The following is a 17,726-nucleotide window of genomic DNA, read 5'->3' as shown; positions in this document are numbered from 1 at the left end:
TTTTTGATATTACTAGGATGCTAGACCAATCAAATCTAAGTACACAACGTTGCCGGTTGATTTTCTGGGTAGAATGCAGTGTTGGTGGTTATTTGGTTTTGGCAAAGACTATATCTCTCGTAAGAAGGTTTCACACTATGAGAAAATTGTAAAAATGTGTCAATTTTATTCTGACAGTTCCCGTTTTTTTTGCAAGCAACTGTACCATATAAATATAAATCTTTAAAATTAGCTTGGCGTTTCGTTTTGACAAGTTGTGACATTTATCAAAATCCGTTCACACAAATTCTGACAGTGTCGAACAAAATAGTAGTTTATTTAATGAGTTCATGCGTAAATAGGGCCTTTTTTGGCACGCGTTTTAAAATGGCCAACTCGTGCCAAAAAAGGCCCAATTTACACACGAACGAGTTGAATACAATGTTTTTTTGTTCGACGAACCCCTTAAAGGCTCCAAATCGCTTAAAATCTTTAAAATTAGCTTGACGTTTCGTTTTGACAAGTTGTGACATTTATCAAAATCCGTTCACACAGGAGAAAATTCTCAAATTCTGACAGTCGAACAAAAAAACCTGTTTCAATTTAAATTTGAAATTTTTGCCAGAGTTGACGAAACTCGGCCAAACAGGTATGTTCATTCTTCGTTATTGAAAACACCATTACGAAAGTAAGATTAATCTTTCATATTCTGAAGTAAAAACCATTTTTGCGTTAAAATTTGATTCATAGTGACAGTTGTTTGACGTTTATTAGCTGAGTTAGCAAAGATACGAAAAATTTGACACTGTCAAAGTCATGGAATTGAAAAACGGCCGACCGAAAGGTACACTTCTGTTCACGGAAAAAGCATACAAGTCTTAAGAGAGATTTTTGCGATTTTTTGTTTGTGTAAATTTACTTGATGTTTGTTTCCATGTTTACCCATACCTATTAAGTTATCAGGTAAGAAATTACAACCAATTTTGATTATACCAGACTTAAAGGAACCAACAGTAAACCTTGAAAATAAAGAATAATACCTATAATGTTGATAACAGTAACATTAGAGGGGGCATGAAGTATACTTTTACTGACTGAAATCGAATTATTTCAATTACTACCTGCCACTGACATTGACAGTGACATCAGGTAATGGTAAATCTGATTTAGACAAGCAAAATGTAAGTGTATGCTTTTTCACTGAACAGAAGTGTACCGTAAAAGCCGTATGGCAAAAAACGGGAATGGCATAAAAAAAAAGTCATGGCCGCTCCTTATCTAAGTAATTGTTGATCGCACCCATGATCACCGTATAAACTTTTGTCAGTTGTCGAAAAAAAGAATTTCCTATTGTGTCAAATATGCAATACATTATACACATGATTCTGAATTTGTTATCTGCTTCTAAACGTTGTCTCAAAATATTTGTTTTCCTATTTTCTGGGAATCCAAGTTGATAAACGCAATAATATTTATTTACAAATAGGGCTGCAATGTTTTTTTTTTTAATTAAAGCTGTATTTACTTTGTGAACATACGTTGTGTCAAAAGGCGAATCGAATAATGACAAAAGGGAAAGCACTGTCAAATGTCATTTTAATATTTTTCAAATTTGGGTTTGGAAAGTTTAATCGTACGATTACAGTTAAAGCTCTTTCGTAAATAGTTTACGAATCAAGTGCTTAAGTAACACAAGTTGACTTAAAATGGAATTTGATAAGCATAGTTTAGACTTTTCATCGCAGCAAGATTGTAGCGATATTTGTAGGTTATGTTTGGGTCACTCAAAATTGCAACCGCTGAGCATTTCTAAATTTGCCGCCGATTTTGATAATTATAATTTTGTAGAGGTAGTGTGTACAATATCATTATTTTTTATGTTTCGAAATAATGTGGTTGTAGATTCCATTAGGTTTTAACTTGCCTGAAAATATGTGTCTTGAATGTATCGGGGAATTGGACAGAATAGCCTTGTTTATTGAAAAGTGCAAAAACTCACATGTTGTTTTAAAACAAATTGAAAAGAAATGTGACACTGTGTGTAATAGTGATGTAAAGATAGAATTTTTTGATGATTCAAATGAGGAACTTAAATATTGTTCGGATTCAATTACTGAAGTAAAAAATATAGAGAATGTAGCTTCATCTTCTTCTTTAAATTATGCATTGAAAGAGTCAGGGTTAAAGAAGGAAGTTGATCAGTTTGAGCAAAGTGAAGAATATTCTTTAGATCGAGAGATCAAATCAGAATATACAAGAATGGTGAGTTCTGATTCTTCAGATGAGTCAGACTCAATAGTCAACCTAGCAAGTTTGAGTACGCACACTGCTTCAAACAGTCAGGATGCAGATATGGTTGAGAAATGTGATAATTGTGGCGTTACTGATACAAAAATGGTGAATCGTTACCAGATGAGTAAATGCTGTTGTCCAAAGGATTACAAATGTCCAACATGTAACTTAACTTTTAAGAATAAATCTGGTTTGACCAATCATCAAGCTGATTGCCGCCTGTCAGATGTGTCTCCAACTCATTTTATGTGTCCTGAGAAGGGAAAACAATTTATATCTGAAGTATGTGGAAAGGGTAAGTTCATTTAAAGTTAATGTCATTTCCTTTATAACTTTCATTCAAAGTCATATTAGGCAATTAAAAATTTGCGTCAGGAATCATAAAAGAAAAATTTAATCTGAAACAATTATTAAAATATGTAAGTATTGCTTTTCAAATAATTTTGTAAGAGTTTCGTTTTAAATGGAAATAACATTTAATTTAGTTGTTTTCATTAAAAAAAATAAACAAATAAGTAAGTACAAAAATTGAGTTAGCAGTTTTTTAGTGTTTTGATATTTATTTTCTTCAGCGTCGTAATAGTTATTTGTATATCAAGGCCACGAAATGGTTCTTTAACGTACCGAAAGAAAAATTGTCGCCGAGGCCGCTCGCGGCCGAGGCGGACAATCTCGAGGATGTTATTCTAATGGATTTCGCGGCTAAGGTGTACACAACATTTTTTGTGCAACCGAAAATTTGTAATTATACAGTGAGTTTTTTTTAAGACTGGCCATAGGGTTTTACATGCTAATTTTTCAACCCCCTGTTAACTTTTGTTCCGATAAAAATATTCAAACCATTTTTGGAACAAAGTTGGAAGATTTTTTAAACTATCGGATAGATTACAATTTAATATCCCAAACTGTCGAAAAAGGTGTGAAAAAAATATTTTTTAGCGCGCCGAAAGCGTCCAAAAGTGGAGATCGTCAGGTGCTCGTTGAGCCGGCAGTGGCGCTACTCTGGCGGCCGCTCGACGTACTATTATTTCGGCGCCCTAAAAAATATTTTTTTCACAACTTTTTCGACAGTTTGGGATATTAAATTGTAATCTATCCGATAGTTTAAAGAATCTTCCAACTTTGTTCCAAAAATGGTTTGAATATTTTTACCGGAACAAAAGTTAACAGGGGGTTGAAAAATTAGCATGTAAAACCCTATGGCCAGTCTTAAAAAAAACTCACTGTATATAACATGAACAAGTAAAATTTACTTCACTGTCAATAAATATAAAGTCGGCTTACATGTAGGCACGTCGCTGACATAAACAAAACAATTCATTTTGAAAAAAATAGTAAAAATGTCCGAAGAAAATTACGATGTTTTAGTTTCGTGTACTCTTCCAGAGTTAAAAATACCTGAAAAATCGAAACGGCAGTATGAAAAATGTTACAGTGACTTTAGAGACTGGTGTAACAAGAAGAATGTAGAAACAGTGTCCGAAAATGTTGTATTGACTTATTTACTGGAAAAATCAAAAATATTGAAAAGTGCAAGTTTATGGAGCACGTATTCAATGTTGAAGCTCATGCTGAACATACGGGATGGCATTGATGTAACGAAGTTTCTGAAGTTGGTACCTTTTTTGAAAAAAAAATCAGTTGGGTATCAGGCGAAAAAGTCTCAGGTATTGACACGAGAGCAGATCAATTTATTTTTAGAAAAAGCTAGTGATGAAAATTATTTATTGTGGAAGGTAAACGTTAAGTTCTGTTATGATAAGTTGTATCATCTGTCCCTTTTTAGGTCATTTTAATCATGGGAATATCAGGGGCGATGCGAAGAGACGAATTAACCAAAATGTCTATTGATGACATTCGGGATGAAAATTCTGTTCTAATAGTGACCGTTCCTGACACAAAAACTGGCACAAAGCGAACTTTCATTGTTACTAATCCAGATTTCATAAGATTATACCGTAAATATGCAGCCCTTCGTCCAAAAAATGTTGCAAATCGTCGGGTATTCTGCAGATATAAAAATGGGAAGTGTAATGCACAAGTTGTTGGAGTGCATAAGATTGGGGAAATACCTAGCTTGATTGCCAAATATCTTGGATTGCCAAACAGTAAAGAATACACAGGACACTGTTTCAGGAGAAGTTCTGCGACATTTCTGGCCAATAGCGGTGCTTGATCGAGACCTACGTGAATAACAGACTTCGACCAAGCATCTGTGACGTCACACTAGTTGGCCGGCTACTGTATAACTCACAGTACGCACTAGGAGGAATTGATCAATATTTTTGCGAAAAGTACCTACATAATTACCATAAAATAACTTCTTAAGGGTGTTAACATCACCTCAGGAGGCCCCGCCATTAGCCCTATCTTCATCAAATTTGAATTAAAACCAGGAATTTAGATGTGAAATTTCATCAACCTTCTGTCCCACTTTTCTTTATTTTTTGTGTATATTTCATTATTGATTTTTTTATAATAATTATTAAGAAATATACTTCATATTACATATATGTACTTGTTTTAGTTAATATTGCCTTTAGTGTTTTGTTATATGGGGTGTCAAAAAGGCCGGACACCAAAGAAGTATTTAATTTTGTGGGTTTGAAATAAGTAGTTATTGTATGTAACGGGTGTTTTTTTAAATTTGGCGTCGAAGTAGGCGTTGAACCGTCGATTGTGAACGCACTATACAGGTTACGGATCACGGATCAGCTGTTTAAATCTTACGCTTTTACACGAGTGGTGCGCTCTCAATCGACTCTCCAACGCCTACTTGGACGCCAAATTAGAAAAACACCCTTTACAGTTGCTTGCGAAAAAAAACGGGAACTGTCAGAATAAAATGGACACATTTTTACAATTTTTCCATAGGGTGAAACCTTCTTACGAGAGATAGGTTAAAATTAACGTCAAAATTCAATGACATTTTTAAAAATTATTTGATAGACATTGTCAAGTATACAATTTTGACAAATGGACAAAATCAATTTTACATCAGGAAAATTTTTGTTTCCCGATTTTTTTGCAACCAACTGTACTATTGGAAGCATGGAATTTCGGGCAGCAATTTATTTGTCATTTAAAAAAATTCGTTGTGGTCTAAGCTTTATTGTCATAAATGTCATAATAATTAATTTTGACTGAACTTCAAAATAAACTGTCACAACTATTTTACATTTTAGTTATTGATTTCCAAAGTTTAGTTTTCGGAAAATCACATCAAAGCACTTGCGCAACTTTTCAGGATTGATGAATGCAGTTTGTCAAAATGATATGTGACAATATACTCCATTCTTTATCTTGGTGAGTGGTCGATGCGATCAAGCAAGCCATGGGTGGCTTTGTAAGTTTTACTTTTTCCACCAAATATGTGTGTCGTGTAAATCAAATATTAACTGTCATCGCTGTCATTCGAATTCAGAATCTTCGTCAAGCTTTCATCTCCAAATCTCACAATCTTATGTCGCGAAATGTAAATATATAAGCTGTACACATCGATTCTTAAATTTAACCGTTCCCGATATGAAAATTATCGGCGTCCGTCGTCGGTCCATCCGACCGTCGAGCGTCGACCGAACATTATTCCCGTCCCGTGCCGGGCAATGTTGCAAAGAAGTTTGGGTGTGAGAAATTAACCGGATTCTTAAACCATAAACCGGATCAAATTTGACCGGAAAGTGTGTGGCCGGTCTAGAACATTTTGAAATTCCCAAGCAAGTTATTAAAATTTTTGAAAACGATGCGATATGAAGATGACACGTTTGAGGTTATGTGTCGGTGGTTTCGGTCCATATGAATCATGAGCAATTTAACCAGGAAAATAATAAATAGAAAGACTTTGCGGCGTCTCTGTAAATACATTATTGTAATATTTGAATATTTTTCAACAACTACCAACGCACTTTTCCATTGGAACTTTCAAAAATCCCTAAATTTAACTTGACGGCTGAAAATTTCCCAAAGACCACTCACCAAGATAAAGAATGGAGTATAGTAGGTAGATAATAAAATGAAAATGAGGTTATTAATACGTCTAGAACCTAAAGCCTATTTCTCATCAATTCATCATATCAGTCAAATTTCAGGTCTGCCCGAAATTCCGTGCTTCCAATAGTACTAGACTAATTAATGGTGTGGTAGGTATAGTTGGTTGCAAAAAATCGGAAACTGTCAGAATAAAATTGACACATTTTTATAATTTTGTCAAATGAAAATTTCTTACGAGAGATAGTTTATAATTATGGTCAAAATTCAATGACATTTTAAAAAATTATTTGATAAGGATTATAAAGTAGACAATTAATTGACAAATGAAAAAACCAAATTTACATTTCCTGATTTTTTTGCAACCAACTGGAGGTATTCTGAAAAATGATTCCTTATGAATGGATTTAATCCGTTTCTGTTTGATTTCATCATAAAAAAAAAAATGGTCACATGCATTGGAGGTCTCGAGTCTCGACATTGGTACAGTTAGGGACACGGAATTTCGGGCATCGTTTCTGTCACTTCAAAAAATTGCGATGTAAATCACAATTTATTTTCTGTTCACGTCAATTGCGTGTCAATCAAAATCGTCGCAAACGGTACAATTGAGGTTAATAAAGTAAAGCCTATTTTACATTTTTTGACGGTATATTGACAGTGATGCCTGAAATTCCGTGTCTCGAACTGTACTATCGCGGGCAAAGAATACTGGTACAGTATGTTACTATCGACACTTCCAAAACTCAAATTTTGATTGAGTTTTGGAAGTGTCTGCAGTAACATACTTTACCAGTATTCAATGCCCGCGATTGTACTATGGCGGACAATAAATTTAGGCCGGCCTGTCATTTTGTTGACATCAAAATGTGAAGCTGGCATTATGTTCAACTAACCCCATTTTCGATTTTTATCATTCTTCTCATCGTGACAGCGACAATCAAAATTAAAATTGGGAAAAGAAGCGTGCACCAGAGAGAAGTGCTACTACAAATCAGTTATGCTAGTGCGTCATGATCTGTAACTTACGAAAAGGGCGAAGGAAACGCCAAACAGCTGGAAAACCTTCAGTTTGACAAACTGACACATCAGTCATAATGACAATAAATGGTCGCTTGCATTGACTTTTTTGAAATGTCAGAAATTTGCCGGCCTAAATTTATTGTCCGCCATAGTACTTGCGTAATTGCTGGAGTAATTAGGTAAGCAAGTTTACTCATAAACTTTTTTAAATTTATTACGGTCACAAAAACTGATCTGTATCGCTAATTGAGATTTAAAGTCAGCTGATTTTTGACGCCAAGTGTGATCAATGGTGGGCAACACGCGTTACACTTACTTACTTTTGTGTTATATACCGTGCCTTTTTTTTAACGCTGGCCATAGGGATTTACATGCTAAAAAGTTTAGGGTCTGTTAATGAGATTTTTAGTAGGAATTTTTAAGTGAAATTTGGTAGGATATTAGATTAGTATTTTATAAATCAATTTCAGTTCGGCCCATCGTACAAAACAAAATACTCACCGAATTAGAGCAAAAATAAGTTTATTAAATTTACCACGTGGCTTGCCAAGTAGGCTGACGTAATGCAAACTCAACAAACGTCAAACAGTAATAATTTTCAATGGACACCTTTTCAAATAAAGAAATGATTGAATGGGAGAGACTTTGAAAAATGTGCAGTTTTATTTCATAAACATAAAATGTAGGAAATCATAATTACATCAAAATAAATAAAATTCTACTTCAAAAATATTAAACTACTTTAATTATTTTTGAATTTTTATTTCATAAATTGTTCAAACTGTCTTCCATAGGCTGTAAGACCACTAACCAAGACGATCATAAAAATTTTGTCGACATTTTGTAACTGTCTAACGATTATAACACCTGGGCAAGAAATAATTAAATAAATTAAAAGTACTTTTTTTAATTAATTCCGTAATTATTTTATTTTGTAGTATAAAAAAAACTTAAATTGATTTATAAAATACTAATCTAATATTCTGCCAAATTTCACTTAAAAATTCCTGCTAAAAAGCTTATTAACACGATCCAAAGTTTTTGTCATGTAAATCCCTATGGCCAGCGTTAAAAAAAAGGCACTGTATAACAAATTATGCACCTAAGTACGTCAACTGCCTGTAATTATTTCAATGCTACCCCAAGTAGCAAGTGCTACGTTTCGGGGGAAGCTATTTTACGGGCTGAACATTTATTGTTGTGCGGTATACCTAACCTCGAAACTATTAAACAAGTGGACAGTGAGGGCATATTGCGTCCAAACCAGTGGAATAAAATCATCTACAAAATGTTTCGAACAAACACGCATGTGCTCTTTCCTATTTTAAATTTAATTTCCTATATTTTCTTCCTGTCAGGTGTTGACTGTATCCCAACCAAACTCATTAAAATATTCGGTCATTAATGAATTGTTAATTCCCGATTATTTTTATACAGTGAATTTGTTGCAACTCGGGACACAACAATACTACCCATTTTACCATCAATGAATTAGTCGGAGTTGATCACACTTGCATGTCACGTGACGTCAATACGAATAATCTCCGTCAGAGGGCGTATTGCTTAGCATATTCTTTGCTTAGCATTAAATCTCAATACCTACGATTATGTTGGAGCTGCGATGAGCGATAAGAGCGAAGTACAATTGTTTTCAAATGACAGTCCGCTCTTATCGCCGCTCTTACCGCTCATCGCAGCTCCAACATAATCACACCCAAAGACTTGAACATAACAACAAGTGTTTTAACATTTACGAATTATGTATTATCACTACATGATGTAAACACTGCAACGTTTAAAACAAATACCGGGTGATCAAGAAGGACTGTTTAACTTGCCAACACAATTAAGAAAATTTTTTTTATTCAGCTATTTGCCACACTGCAACCGGATATGTTTTTTGGGTTTATTTGACAGATATCTGACGTAGCAATCGTAGCATGTAATGTTGTTACACAGTCTAGGACTGGTTTACAAATCTATGAGGGGCATGATGACCAACTCAATAGACCGGGACCAATGGCTTAACGTGACTTCCGAATCACGAGATAGAATATAGCCTTTTTTTTTTCGCCCTGGGTCGGAATCGAACCCGCGACCCTCGCGTCCCTGACAAAATGGTAGGTTATGAGAGTAAAAATTAACGGCAAAAAGAAATCCAGTTGGAATTCGGAATAATAATCTAAAAATTTACTAAAGGAAATTCTCGAAGTGCTCCCCATTTTGCTCTAGACATAAATTAACTCTTTTCTCGAACGATTTACCAGCATGTTTAATTTAATATTGAAATGTTAAATTTGACTTGTCACTGATGCGGCTGTCAATGTGAAGCCGTCAACAACCGGAAGTTACTTCACTTGTACCATTTAAAAATAAAATTCAGCATTACCAACTTAAACAGTCCTTCTTGATCACCCCGTAAATGCAATCGTTTTCATGTTTTTTTTTTTGTTCGACACTGTCAAAATTTGATAATTTTCTCCTGTGGGAACGGATTTTGATAAATGTCGCAACTTGTCAAAACGAAACGTCAAGCTAATTTTAAAAAATTTAAGCGATTTGGAGCCTTTAAGGGGCTTGTCGAACAAAAAAACGTCGTATTCAACTCGTTTTGAGAATCAGTGTGGAACCAATTTGATTCATATTTTATATTCGTAAAGAATTGCCATGCCATTGAGCCATCTAAAAGTATATCGAAGTCACCCAAGGCTAAGCCTTCTTTTCTTCAAATATACCCAAGATTTTATAAACTACTCTACTCCATCGACATTTATCATTTTCCTTTCTAGATTTCCTTATCCTACATAGATTTTGCTAACCTGCCTTCACAAGATAAAATCAACTCTCTTCGTGGTTTAGATCACTCTACATAGCATACCGAGTGATCAAAAAGAAGACAAGAGTGCTACCTGATGTTTTGTTTTATAGAAAAGTTTATCTGACAAGGAGGGGTCGTCAGATGTGGGACGGCTTTTTGAACAAAAAAAAAATCAGGGTGATTCGTACTGAAATAAAACATTTCCATTGAAAGGAAATTGAACAGTTCATATGGGAGAGAGGCCTTATCGGTGTCACGGTTGTAACAGGGGGTTTCGCGATGCCAGTGATAGGAAAAGAGACGTCAAAACACACCGTGGAGAAGAGGCAATTAAAAATGTTTTTGATTTTATTTTGAATAAAGAATATATATTATTTGAAGAGTCTTGTAGTAGTTTTATTGTGATGTCTTCTCCCAATTTGATTAATCTTATAATTACTCTTTTTGATTTTACAAATCAGAAGACCGAGAAGTAGGTAATTACAACAATAAGTCACTTTCCAGAAGGAAACTTCGCATGTTTATATCCAAGTGAATTTTAATTAAAGAGTGCACATAAAAAAATAAAACAAGGACAGCCACTTTCGTTTGTTGTCATTTGTCGCGATAGCGTTTTGTTTTTTATCATTAAAGGTATTGTTTTTAGAATAATTCGAAGTGTTATCAGTTTTATTTTTTTTATGTTACCACTCATTAAATAAATAATTAATTATAAAAAGGGTGCACGGCGTCGAGGTCTAATATATTTGTCATTACAGATATTATACAGGGCAAGTCACATAAGGTTTATTTCTGAATTTATTTTGTACGCAACCAAAAATACTGATGACGCTGACTGCTTGATACCGTTTATAATGTGATTTAATTTAGTAATCAACGTATACTGAAATTTTTTTAATAAACAATTGTCAGTGTCAAAATGAAGTAAAAACCATACTGTACCACCCTAAAATTTGGCCATATGGACCAGCTGTATAACAATTTGACACCAAATCATGGTTAAGGTTATGTTCACTTTACTTCCCGTACCTTTCTTCTGTGAATTCATTTTCAAAACAAATTTAATGAGAAATCAGGAGAAACCTTTTCGAATTTGAAATAAACTCTCGCTCGTTAGGGCACAGGCTCAGTTACATAAAAAAATGTTGACACTCAATGTGACCAATCGTATTATCATGAAAATCACAGTTTGGCTCATACCAACAAGACAACGTTTTGACAATTGTTTATTAAAAAAATTCAACTATAGGTATGTAATTTGACTAAAAATGTCAAAATGACGTTTTCCTGTTCTGAATAATGAAATCAAAAATTAAATTCATGAACTGTCATTTTGACATTTTTAGTCAAATTACATACCTACGTTGATTACTAAATTAAAACACATTATAAACGGTATCAAGTGGTCAGCGTAATTCGTATTTTTGGCTGCGTACAAAATAAATTCAGAAATAAACCTTACGTGACTTGCCCTGTATGTAGATATTTCTATCACGTAATAATAATTCATTTTAAAATACATTTTTTTTATATTGTGTACCTACTTATTGAGTTATTACCAAGAGAAAGAAAAAAATACCCTCTAAATCTCAGCACACCTTATTCATTAGTAATGTTGAGTGATAACGGGAAAAAATCTCCGGAAACAGTCTAGTTTTTTATAAGCCTTTTTAATTTCACAGGTAACATCCTAAAGATCATTTAATTACTGATGCCTTAAAAGTTGAAAATTGTCATTTAGGTACATTTTAGTGTAACTGCAGCAAAAGAAAATAAATGAGTTCATGTCCGATTTTTTTTTATCCACTTGAAGATAACAGTATATTATACACCAAGGTGAAGAAGTTCATGATTATAGCCAGAGCGCCAAGATTAGAGCCCGAGGCGTGCCGAGGGTTCTAAGGCGCGAAGGCTATAAGGGACTTCTTCACCGTGGTTTATATACTATTTTTTCCACTACTAGATACGTTAAAACCCTTTCGGATAATAATTATTAATAAAATTATTTTGTCCGATGCGACGATCCGAGTTCTCATTTTTCAACGGTTGCTATGAAAATCGTCTACGTTAATCCATGAAATCAACGAAAATCTTTCGTTGCTAGGTGACGGCTGTTCATTATTAACCTTGGTTAATAATGAAAAATTTATTAACCTAGAGGAGAGAATTTCAACTTCTGGGTTCAGTTCGAGGGGCAATAATGACGCCTTCTAAGACTAGTAGTGGAAAAAATAGCATATATCATTCAGAGAAGAAGGTCTTTTTGTGCTTCGCCCAGTTGCGACCTCGACTTCGTCTCGGTCTTCAATCTCTGGGGTTAGCACAAAGAAACTCACTTCTAATCTTAATGATATCTACCGAGTGACTATAAATGATTGAAAATTATTTTGTTATGTTGCTAACACATTTGAAATCTTTAGTTGGCAACATCGTTGGCATGACACACGCAATTTTAAAAATTGAAACAAACGTCAAAAAAATCTAAATCGACAATGTACTTCGTGACTTAACCTAACCTAAATAGAAATGATTGACAGATGATCCACGAGAAGACTTGCACTACCAACTGCATCAGTGTTCCCAATCCACTATTTTCCTTCAATCATTTATAGTCACTCGGTACTAGTGTTGTATGTTTTTTTATATAGTGTGGAAACTTTTACTGGAATAAAATTCATAACTTGGACATTGGTGATTTTTGTAAAAAATCTCGAAACAGGTCGATTTTTGTTTTTCCCTGCCCATATTTTGGCGCATATGGTTTTTGGATATCTGCTCCCGGAAGCTCGCAACCACCCCTAACTTTTTTTTCAAATGGAAGGGTATGCCAAGTGACATCTCGTTTGAAAGCCCACTTCGCAAAGAATACAACGCACTATTTGTTTCCTGAATATTTTAAAATCCTACGTCCTAATGTAAAGTTTTCCACTCGTCTTACACCAACATTGATTTGTATGGCACTACGACTACAACATGTTTGCAAAACTTTGTTCAGTTCCCATAGATTGGTATCGTTACTGGCTTTAGCTGGAAGAGAACAGCAGCTTAATTGAGATCTTAAATATTTATTTAATATTATACTTAAAATTTACTACATTCACGTGTGGTAAACTGCAGAAAGAGGTTTGAATCTGTAGAATTACTAGGGACAGCATACAATCACTAATTTGGTACTTTTACTTTACACATGCACACGTGAATTTGGAAAAAATATCAGACATCATTTCTTTGTCATACTTTGTGGAGTAAACTTCCTCGAACCTCCAGTGCAATTAAACTATTGGGAATACGCAAGATTATGAAAATGTTCAAGGTATTATCCTTCTATTATATTTAAGTATTCTACAAGAACTTATCAATGTATTTTCGAAGACCAGCAACATTCGAATAAACCCCAGGAATATGAGGCTTTCCGCAGGCACTTCCCCACGAGGTAATTCCTGCAAGAACATTGTCGATCACTAACGGACCTCCTGAATCACCTTGACAAGCATCAATTCCTCCTTGTTCAATTCCAGCGCACAACATACGATCAGTGATCTGGTCTTTCGAGTACCGCTTTCTGCAATTTTTTCTGTCGACGATTTGAATAACACCGCTTTGTAACTCGCTGGGAAGTTTACTACTACCATAGTTCTTAGTCCCCCAACCGAAAATCATTGCCTGTTTGCCATTTTCAAAAACTTGATTAGCATCTGCAAGATCGATCGGTTTGACGTTTTCGCTGAAGTTCAGGTTTGATTTTAACTTCAAGATAGTGACGTCGTAATCGATAGTTTTCAAATTGAATTCTGGATTCTGGTGAATTGTTTCTACTTGAAGTACTTGACCACCTTTCTCTCGAATAGTGGAACCTGCTCTAACTTCCAATTGAATGGGCTGCTTCCTATAAAAAGAATTAGGAATAATAACTTTATATCTGTATTAAACATTTTTTGTTCAAGTACCCATTTGTGCAATGTGCTGCAGTAATTATAGTATTTTCATTAATGATCGATCCGCCACACATATGCATGCCCAGATTTTGCAAGGAAATTATAAATGGAACTTGTTTGATGGAAAGAGATTTACCACCAACAATTCTTTCGTCCTTTGGCTCTACTTCGCCAGGTATTGGAATTCCTAAAATGTAATTTGCGTCAAACAACAATAATTAAGCAAAATAACAAGCAACCCATTATATGAGAACAGAAGATTACGTGCATCAGTAAAAATACTGTCAACATCATTTTTACACGACTAGGTAAAATGTTGTTAAATGTAAAATGTACTTGTCTGTGCCGTTCAGCCTTGGAACTATAGCTACAAATATCCTTGAGTACATGATAATATGTTTGATTTTGCAAACCAAAATATGTGTATTTGCATAAATTGGGTATTCAAAAAACTAAAATAAAAAGTAAGCAAAAACAATTTAAATAATGTAAAAAACAGAAATCGTGGTTTATCTAAGATATTTACAAAATGATAGAAAGATATTTGGAACAGTATGTTGATATTACGGACGTTCGCGCGAAATTTCTGATGTGTAACTTACAAACTGGAAATTTTAGTTTGTCAATCAGCGCAAAAGGGGATGTAACTAGTATTGTTGTAGTACCTATAGTTAAGAATTATGAAAGAAGACTCTTAAAAATAGAGCCAAAAATGTTTTATTAAGGATGAACTGGAGGTTAAGTGGAAGTGTTAAGTCAGTGTTCAATGAGCACGCTTAAAAAATCTACTAGAAATTTCACCGCCACGTGCGTCAGTTCAATAGTAAATGCATATAAAACAGAATTTAATTGTTTATTCACATCTGTAAAAAAATTGAGGATTGCCATTAAAAATGACGATGATTGTGCGGAAATGGAAAGAGAAAAGCAAATTATCGGAAAATGGTTCTGTTCACGCCGTTAGTCCTACCACTGGTAGTGTTAGTAATAGACTGTTCTGTACGGCACTTGAAACTGGAAAATAAACCAGAAAACATCCTTCAAACAAGTCTTTACTTCACCAATTTTCGAAGCGCAAAACGATATCGCAAAATCTGGTTCTTCGAGATAATGCGAACAGGTTCTTTTAAATAAATTAAGTCGACCTGTAAAGTCAAGCGCAACGAACAAGAAAATTACTCTAGTATTCCAAATTTTTGGCGCTCATTGTATGTATTATAGATGTGAATTTATTTAAATGAATTAAGTTGCCGTTGAGGCAATAACTTTCTGTCGTAAATGACTTTTGTTGATATCAGTTAATTTTGAATAATAGTATGTTATTCAATGAGCGGATAATGATGGCTATTATCCGTGAGAATTAGGATTGTGCCGCAGGCGAGTGGCGTAATTCATCCGAGCGAGTAATAGCCATTATCCGCGAGTAGAATACTATAGTTTTTCTATGACTATGAAGAGAAATGGATAAATACGTTCCCTTATTAGACAAACTGAAACTATAATGTTTGCTATGATATTTGCAGTGAGTTTTGAAATTATTATTCACCGGGTCGTGGGTAATGAATCCTGTTATCCGATGAAAAACTTTAATAATAATAGAGTGCCGTGACAACTGTCTAAATGTCAATAAATTCGCTCTCTAATAAAAACGCGCCAAATGTTGTTGCAAGTGCTTCACTGCAATCCAATGGTGCTACAGAAGTTAGAAAACGCAAAAAATGGACTATGGAAATGAATATTTTCATTATACGGGAATATTTTCGGATCACGAAACTACAGGATGTTGTGAGTACTTACAGGCTTGATTTATTTAAAGCGTTCCAAAGTAAGTACCCCCAGTTTCCTGTTACTATTCAAAATTTAGCTGACCAGAGGAGAGCCATTATGAAGAAAAACTATATCCCTTCGGCAATTTTAGAAAAGATCAAAAATGATGTAAAGTTAGAATTGTCAATTAATTATTCTGACAATAATGAAGTTTCTAATAATTTACTCCAAAATTCTGTTGAACCGCAAAATTTACAAAGTTTATCTAATCATAATGACTCTTTCTGTCCAATTATCGATTCACCAAACACCCTACAAACAGACATACATAATTTAGACTTGAGTTATAATGATATACATGTTATTAATAAAAATTTTTACTACCATCAAAATTTTAAAGAACAAATTGAAGATGAATTTAATAGAACTCTGAACGAATTTGAACATATAGAACCATTTAATAGACCACTATTACCTAAACAACAAAGCTCCAAAAAATTCTTTGCAATGATTGAAATTTTAAATCAATTCATTTTACCTAAATTTGTAAATAACACCACAAGTTTTAAAAAATTACACAGTATTATATATAGTGGAGCTTTAACAATTATCAGATTAAATGGATCAAAAGAAATTGGCCAGACAAATAACATAAAAACGAAAGAATTACCAAAATGGGAACAAAGACTAAATAAACGTATTAATAATATCAGACGAGATTTAGGTAGAATAACTCAATATTTAAAGGGTATAAATTCTAATCATCTAAATAATTGTATTCAATCCATTTTAAATAACAACCGAATACATTGTTTAAAATATAATGAATATAATAAAACATTAATAGAAATCAAAGACACTTTATTACAGAAGTTACATATTTATTCTAAACGACTCAAAAGATATAAAAATAATAAACAACGGAAATTTGAAAACAAACTATTTAGAAATAATGAGAAGTTGTTTTACAAAAATTTAACAGATAATAAAACTCAAACTAATAATGGTACACCAAATATAAACGAAATTAAAGAATTCTGGTCAAACATATGGTCAAATGAAGTTCAATTTAATAATCAGGCAGAATGGATTCCTCATTTAGAAAATGATATACCAGATAGTAATAATCGACATCATATTCAAATTAGCCTTGAAATTTTAGTTAAAAATATTAATAGTTCACATAATTGGAAATCCCCTGGAGGTGACCAAATTCATAACTTTTGGTTAAAAAAATTTACTTGTATTCATAAATGCTTACTTGATCACTTTAACGGATTTATTAGGGAACCTAACACATTTCCAGAGTTTTTGGCCCATGGTATAACATATCTGAAACCAAAAGATTCCGATACTAAAAATCCATCAAAATATAGGCCAATCACATGTCTGCCTACAATTTATAAAATTATGACATCTTGCATTAAAGTAATAATTTACGACCATTGTCAAAAATTAAATATACTTAATGAAGAACAAAAAGGTTGTGTTAAAGAGTGTTTTGGTTGTAAAGAACAACTCATAATAGATACGGTAATAATGGAACAAGCTAGAAAAAATAATAGAGGATTCCTGTATTACCGACGAAGCGAGCTACACGTGGCAGAAAACGAGCTAAGAGAGTGAAGTGGAAAAGTAATAGAAAAATAAGAGAGATCAGCGAAGCAAGCAAGCAAGAGATCAGCGAAGCAAGGTAGGAAGAGGCGGAGCGGTGTGGGGAGGAAGGAAACACCCAAGAAGAGAAGGTTAAACAAACGGAAAACGGCGACATAAAACGGCGACATCTAGGAGGTAAAGAGCAAAGCCTATGAGCGAGGGAAGCAGAAACCGTTCTTTTAGCCAAGGAAGGGGGGAGGCGTCCCAGGAAGACAAGAAAAAAAGGAAAAGAACGGGAAAAGGGAAGACAGGAAGACAAGAAGAGGAGG

At 33.9% G+C, this 17,726-nt stretch overlaps 2 protein-coding genes across 2 annotated transcripts; one reads left to right on the top strand and one right to left on the bottom strand.

The window, feature by feature from the left end:
* Nucleotides 1-1,389: 1,389 nt before the first annotated feature.
* On the top strand, nucleotides 1,390-4,784 carry LOC138134290 (uncharacterized). Its single transcript, XM_069052475.1, has 4 exons — nucleotides 1,390-1,829; nucleotides 1,882-2,566; nucleotides 3,658-4,007; nucleotides 4,058-4,784. The coding sequence occupies exons 1-4, from the start codon at nucleotides 1,686-1,688 to the stop codon at nucleotides 4,445-4,447; spliced, it is 1,569 nt and encodes a 522-aa protein (XP_068908576.1). The 5' UTR covers nucleotides 1,390-1,685; the 3' UTR covers nucleotides 4,448-4,784.
* Nucleotides 4,785-13,394: 8,610 nt separating this feature from the next.
* Nucleotides 13,395-14,402, bottom strand: LOC138134291 (trypsin-7-like). The gene is made up of 3 exons (XM_069052476.1): nucleotides 14,274-14,402; nucleotides 14,047-14,221; nucleotides 13,395-13,985 (listed from the first exon to the last, which is right to left on the bottom strand). Exons 1-3 carry the CDS (start codon nucleotides 14,326-14,328, stop codon nucleotides 13,442-13,444), a joined length of 774 nt encoding a protein of 257 aa, XP_068908577.1. The 5' UTR covers nucleotides 14,329-14,402; the 3' UTR covers nucleotides 13,395-13,441.
* Between the last annotated feature and the right edge of the window lie 3,324 nt (nucleotides 14,403-17,726).

This window comes from Tenebrio molitor, chromosome 6 (genome assembly GCF_963966145.1).
Source record: "Tenebrio molitor chromosome 6, icTenMoli1.1, whole genome shotgun sequence".
In the NCBI taxonomy this organism is placed as follows: domain Eukaryota; kingdom Metazoa; phylum Arthropoda; class Insecta; order Coleoptera; family Tenebrionidae; genus Tenebrio; species Tenebrio molitor.
The sequence above is the reverse complement of the archived record's forward strand: the minus strand, read 5'-3'. Positions and strand labels throughout refer to the sequence as shown.

Excerpts from the sequence above, each read along its gene's own strand:
- LOC138134290 (XM_069052475.1), top strand. The coding sequence starts at position 1,686 with ATGGAATTTGATAAGCATAGTTTAGACTTTTCATCGCAGCAAGATTGT. Across the intron at positions 2,567-3,657 it reads ATCTGAAGTATGTGGAAAGG|AGTTAAAAATACCTGAAAAA; the intron begins GTAAGTTCATTT and ends GTACTCTTCCAG. Across the intron at positions 4,008-4,057 it reads AAAATTATTTATTGTGGAAG|GTCATTTTAATCATGGGAAT; the intron begins GTAAACGTTAAG and ends GTCCCTTTTTAG.
- LOC138134291 (XM_069052476.1), bottom strand. The coding sequence starts at position 14,328 with ATGATGTTGACAGTATTTTTACTGATGCACGTAATCTTCTGTTCTCAT. Across the intron at positions 14,222-14,273 it reads CTTCTGTTCTCATATAATGG|GAATTCCAATACCTGGCGAA; the intron begins GTTGCTTGTTAT and ends ATTACATTTTAG. Across the intron at positions 13,986-14,046 it reads GCAGCACATTGCACAAATGG|GAAGCAGCCCATTCAATTGG; the intron begins GTACTTGAACAA and ends TTCTTTTTATAG.